This window comes from Rattus norvegicus, chromosome 3 (assembly GCF_021556685.1).
Source record: "Rattus norvegicus strain SHRSP/BbbUtx chromosome 3, alternate assembly SHRSP_T2T, whole genome shotgun sequence".
NCBI classification, from domain to species: domain Eukaryota; kingdom Metazoa; phylum Chordata; class Mammalia; order Rodentia; family Muridae; genus Rattus; species Rattus norvegicus.
Window position 1 is genome coordinate 169,413,481 of NC_141536.1, and position 6,207 is coordinate 169,419,687.

The window sequence follows — 6,207 nt, forward strand, 5'->3', positions numbered from 1 at the left end:
CCCTGGCATGTATGGAGTAGCATGTGCATCCTCTCTCTCTCTCTCTCTCTCTCTCTCTCACACACACACACACACACACACACACACACACACACACACACAAACAAATACATTTAATAAAAATATATTTAGTACACCCAACAACCATAGCTTGGTCCAACCTATTTTAAGTACACTTAGAACACTTATATCAGCCAATAGCTGGGCAAAACCACTGAACAGAGAGCCTATTTTCACAACAAAGTTTTAACTACCTCATGTATTTTAGCAAATATCGTATATACTCTGTACCACTGTAAAAAGTCATGGGGACCACACTAGAATTCCAGCACTCATAGCTGAGACAGACCAGTCTGAACCACACAGTGAGACCCCATCTCAAATATATAAACACACACAGACACACCCATACCCACACAGAGACACAGTTTTGTTCAACTTTAAGTGGACATTAGGGGTTTTGTTTGTGTCTGGGATGGGGTGGGAAATAGATCCTCCAAATCACTGCTGTGAGGAGACACTGCCCTGGCTGGTTTTGTGTGTCAACTTGACACAAGCTGGAGTTATCCCAGAAAGGAGCCTCCCTTGAGGAAATGCCTCCATGAGATCCAACTGTAAGGCATTTTCTCAATTAGTGATCAAGGGTGGGAGGGCCCACTGTGATTGGTGCTATCCCTGGGCTGGTAGTTCTTGGTTCTATAAGAAAGCAAGCTGAGCAAGCCAGGGGAAGCAAGCCAGTAAGAAGCACCCCTCCATGGCCTCTGCATCAGCTCCTCTTTCTGATCTGCTTGAGTTCTAGTCCTGACTTCTTTTGGTAATGAACAGCAATGTGGATGAGTAAACTTAAAAAGTCCTTTCCTCCCCAACTTGCTTCTTGGTCATGATGTTTGTGCAGGAATAGAAACCCTGACTAATAGGGCTAGAGAGATGGCTCTGTGGTTAAGAGCACTGACTGCTCTTCCAGAGGTCCTGAGTTCAGTTCCCAGCAACCACATGGTGGCTCACAACCATCCATAATGGTATCTATCTGATGCCCTCTTCTGGTGTGTTTGAAGACAGATACAGTGTACTCATATACATTAAATAAATAAATAAATAAATAAATAAATAAATAAATAAATAAATAAATGCTTCTTTTAAAAAAATAAACTCTGACTAAGGCAGATACCACAACCACAGCAATTCTTATAAAGGAAAACATTTAATTTTGTGGTTGGCTCACAAATAGAGGTTTAGTCCCTTATCATCATGGCAGAAAGCATGGTGGCATGCGGATAGGCAAGGTGCTGCAGAGCTAACCAAGAGTTCTACATCTTGATCCACAGGTAGCAGAAGGAAACTGTGTGCCACATTGGGCATAGCTTGAACATATGAGACCTCAAAGCTTGTTCCCACAGTGACACACTTCCTCCAACAAGGCCACGCCTCCTAGTAGTACCAATCCCACGGGTCACACATTCAATCACTAGTCTATGGGGGCAGGGGTTTGTGTACACTTATTCAAACCACCACTATAGTCCTTCTCCTCTGTCTCCTCTATGAACAGCAGCATTCTTCAGCCGAGTCCAAAGCTATGGGGCTGCTTGAATCAGTTTCTTAACTGGAAAATAGAACAGGAAAGCAGAGGCTGGTTGCTAGAGACTGGAAACCACCTTACCCAAAAGCCTGAGATCTGCTGAGTAGACCCAGCCCATGGACTCAGGGGATCCAGCTGCATTTCATGGCTTTTAAAATTTGTTTCAGGTATGGACCACTGCTCAATTAGCTCCCAAGTGCTGCAGTATACTGCTCTCCAGCTGTTTGACCCTCAGGCAGGCTGGCCATCTTCAGTGCAAAAGAAAAAGGGGAACCCACCCACTAGAGCCCTCTAAAAGAAGGAAGGTAAGTTTGTGGGTTGGTTCAAGTGGGAGAGAGAGATGATCAACTAGGGGATGAAAAAAAGAGAAACTACAGCTATGTAGGACCCGCCTGGAGGTAATTGCTGTTGCTGTTATTGGACCAGTGAAAAATAATTCAGAAAGTGTGTGTGTGTGTGTGTGTGTGTGTGTGTGTGTGTGTGTGTGTGAAGAGGTAAGGGAAGATGTTCCTAGTCTACCACATCTCCTTCCTGCAGAAAGTAAGTATAAAGCTACAGGAGTCAGGCTATGAGCAAAATCACCTCCTGACTCCAAACAGCAGCTCTGTTCTAACCTAGATGTTTTCTGGGAAACCAATGGTAAACCAATGAACCCCAAAGTCCAAGGAGGGGATAAGGAATTGTTACCAACTACAAGTTTGGCCCTGGTGTGGGAAATCCCTTTTCTTTTATTGTCTTCCCCCAATATGGAAGAAGTCAAGGCTATTTATTTCTGGCCTCTTTGGTTGCCTATCTTCAGTGGAGGAGGTGGGAGCTGCTCAAGGTGCTAGAAACAAGGTAGGAAGCTGCTGTGAGGTCCTAAGGCACTTTCCCAGGTGGGTGGGACAGAACTAGAGGTTTACCAAGCCTTAGAACCCTTTGTGAGCCTGTCACCCTAGCGTCACTTCTCCCAGCAACAATGACTCACAAAACTGAGAGCCATACAGCTTTCCCTTGGCCCTGGAAGACACAGGTCACAAAGGCCATTGGGGCCTAGTAAAAGGAGGCATGTTATCAGAGTGCCGTGGGTGGCCCTTGCCTCCGCAGCCACTGGCTGGGCCAGGCCTGCATCTCCTGCTTTCATTCCACAACTAGGACTGGGCCTTCAGGCCTTGGGGCTAGCAGGGAACAACGCAAAGCTTCAGTGCTCATGTGTGTCATCTGCTTTGTGAAGGCACTAGTACACGTGTTCAAGATCTACTTGACAGCAAACTACAGTTACAACTTCCGCAGCTGGCCGGTGGACTTCCGCTGGGATGACCTGCATGTCCCAGGCACTAATAATAGCAGTCACCGTGCATTGACCTGTGCTGCAGCTGCCGCAGGTGTGTGGCTGCTACATGATGCGGCGCTGGGCGAGGACGCACTCACAAGGCCTCCACGTGGAGCTCGGAGCCAAGTGCAGTGCCTCCTCCAGCAGATCCGTGAGCTGCCCAGCCAGCTCGCTAGCTATGCACTGGCACACTCACTGGGCCGCTGGCTTGTATACCCGGGTTCTATGTTCTTGATGACGCGCGCACTATTGCCTCTACTGCAGCAGGGCCAGGAGCGACTAGTGGACCGCTACCGTGGGCGGCGTGCCAAGTTGGTGGCCTGCGATGGCAATGAGATTGACACCATGTTCATGGATCGCCGGCAGCATCCCGGCAGCCATGGCCGCGGCCTGTGCCTGGTTATATGCTGTGAAGGGAATGCTGGCTTCTACGAGATGGGCTGCCTGTCCGCACCTCTGGAGGCTGGATACTCAGTGCTAGGCTGGAACCACCCTGGCTTTGGGGGCAGCACAGGTGCACCTTTCCCACAACATGATGCAAATGCAATGGATGTGGTGGTCAAATATGCGCTGCACCGCCTGCATTTCTCACCAGCAAATGTGGTGGTTTATGGCTGGTCTATAGGAGGCTTCACAGCCACTTGGGCCACCATGACTTACCCAGAACTGGGTGCACTAGTGCTGGATGCCACCTTTGATGATCTTGTGCCACTAGCGCTGAAGGTTATGCCCCAGAGTTGGAAGGGGCTGGTAGTACGCACTGTACGGGAGCACTTCAACCTCAATGTTGCTGAGCAGCTGTGCTGCTACCCAGGCCCAGTACTCTTGCTAAGACGTACACAAGATGATGTTGTCAGCACCTCGGGCCATGTACCCTCGTTGCCATCTTGCCAAGTGGAGGGCGATGTGGAAGGTAACCGTGGCAATGAGCTGCTGTTGCGCCTTCTGGAGCACAGATACCCCTCTGTGATGGCCCGTGAGGGCCGCACAGTGGTAATCCGCTGGCTACGTGCCAGCAACCTGGCTCAAGAAACTGCATTATATGCACGCTACCACGTCGATGATGAGTGGTGTTTGGCAACACTTCGTTCTTATCGTGAGGGCCGCCAGAAGGATTTGGACCATACCAAGACCTGGGGGCCACACGGACCTTCCTTTCCCTGGTTCGTGGGCCAAGGTTTGAGCGCCCGGCGGCGCCGGCACCTTGCACTGTTCTTGGCACGTAGGCACCTCAAGAACCTGGAGGCAACTCACTGCAGTCCCTTGGAGCCTGAAGACTTCCAATTGCCCTGGAGACTGTAGCCACAGTTTATGTGACTCATGCATTTGGGCATTTGTATACTTTCTAGCTCCCCACCCCCACTGTTCCTCTCCTTACATCTCTACAGAAAAGCTGGCCCTGCTGAGGATCTTGGTGTCTGGGAGTGGGCAGTATATCTTCCCTTACTTTCTTTCTGTTCCTTCCTGCTTCCATCCTTTCTCTTCCTTGCAAACATCTGAATGTCTGTGCCTAATTCTCAAAGGCAATGTAAAGATGAACCTGATCCAATTAATGGTGATCCAATTTATGTGGTGTTTGCTCATGGGAGACCATGGGAGGCTGTGGGGTCACAGGGAAGTGCCTTTCACATTGCTTGGGCTGTAGGGTAGCTCCTGAGAAGAGGACAGCAACTAAAGATTCAAGTAGTGCCCAGTGAAGAGATTCCTGCCACTGTAGGGTCTCATTCTAGCAGGTCTCAGCAGTTGCTGCTGTGCAGTACCCCCCTTCGCATTTCTGTATTCTATGGAGGGGAGATTTACAGAGGGACTGCAGACCTATGTCAACAGGGTGCAGGATGGCCTGAGTCCTAGAGATTCTGAATTGTTACCGGGTGTTAACATTACCCACTTATTACTGGGTGTCATCTTGGGCCAGACCTGGGCTAGGTCTGGGCTTTGTTCATGGCTCAAGAATGCAAACTGAATGACAAGTGTTCAGCTCACCACTGTCTGCACTGTGGTCACTCACTACATGAAGAAGGGACTACTGCTCTTGTCATTTCCAGCCCTGTGGACAGGGGCTGATCAGGCTGGGTTAAGCAAGATGGTAAATGGAGAAGATATATTAATGGACAGCCTTGAACAGGATTCTGTCACAGACAATGAAGCACATAGTCCCGTGCAAGAAGACATCTGTAGGGAGAAGAGCCAGAGAAGGGACAGGTAGTGGGAAGCTACCAGGAACTAGTACTCACTCGGGCTTAGCTGGAGAGGGAAATTCTGAAAGAGGGGCAATATCGTTTAAGGGTTTTTTTCTTCCAGAAAAAAATTCAGAGCCAAAAAGAAATTGTAAGGCTTGTTTTTAGCAGAGAGTTGCCCAATGGTCACGACTCCCTTATTTGGAGTCAGGGCGAGTCTTGTTCTCCTGTCGGTGTTGACACATTAAAACCATAAGAACCTCAAACCTCTTGAGTGATCTTTGGAAAATTACTTTAGCCTCAGTTTGTTCATCTGTAAACTGGGAGGGGGTGCCAATGCTGGCTCACCTGTTGCTGTGAAAAGAAAGTGAGAAAACATAGGGGTTCTTACACCCAGCTGGGCTTCAGTTATTGGGAGGGTCCAACAGGCCCCCGAGGTGTTCAATGCTGTGTGAACTCTTCCAGTACCAGAATGCAAGCTGCCCAGCAGCCCCAAAACAGCTGGCCTACTAGAGTAGGAATCCAGCTGGAGAGAGCGGCACCTGCAGGGCAAGAGGACGAATCGCGCTCTCTTCATTTTTAGTGCACTTCTAGACAATAAAAAGTCTCCTTGGGGTTGCGGATTTAGCTCAGTGGTAGAGCGCTTGCCTAGCAAGCGCAAGGCCCTGGGTTCGGTCCCCAGCTCCAAAAAGTCTCCTTAAAGAGGCTGCGAAAGTTATTTGGTACAGTGCTTGCCCAGGATGCATCAAGTTCTGAATTCTCGATCTCCAATGCGGTATAAATCAGCTGTGATGGCTTACTCCTGTAATTCTAGTACTAGGGAGGTGGATACAGGAGGATTTTGGTAAATTCAAGGTCGTCCTTTGCTGCAAGCAACCTGCCTCAAAAACCAAAAGAATTTACAGGGAGTGGGGAGAGGTTGACCTGACATTGGGGAGTGCACGGGCCTGAGTTTGACCCGTCGAGATGCAAGGTCGAAGGTCTTGTGGGCAGCCGAGGTTTAGGTGGGAAGCCAGCGAACTGTAACACAATCCGAGCCATCCCTCGAGTTTCAGCTGTTCTGCCCTTTTTACCCTGGAATTTTACTATGGAACCTGATTAGAAGCATTGCTTCCTGCTTCGCTGCAGTCTGACCTATCAAA

At 49.2% G+C, this 6,207-nt stretch overlaps 1 protein-coding gene across 1 annotated transcript; it reads left to right on the forward strand.

Annotated features, from left to right (window-relative positions):
- The first annotated feature begins 2,534 nt into the window (after positions 1 to 2,534).
- Positions 2,535 to 4,432, forward strand: Abhd16b (abhydrolase domain containing 16B). The gene has a single exon (NM_001014052.2). The coding sequence runs from the start codon at positions 2,766 to 2,768 to the stop codon at positions 4,188 to 4,190; it is 1,425 nt and encodes a 474-aa protein (NP_001014074.1). The 5' UTR covers positions 2,535 to 2,765; the 3' UTR covers positions 4,191 to 4,432.
- The last annotated feature ends 1,775 nt before the right edge of the window (positions 4,433 to 6,207 follow it).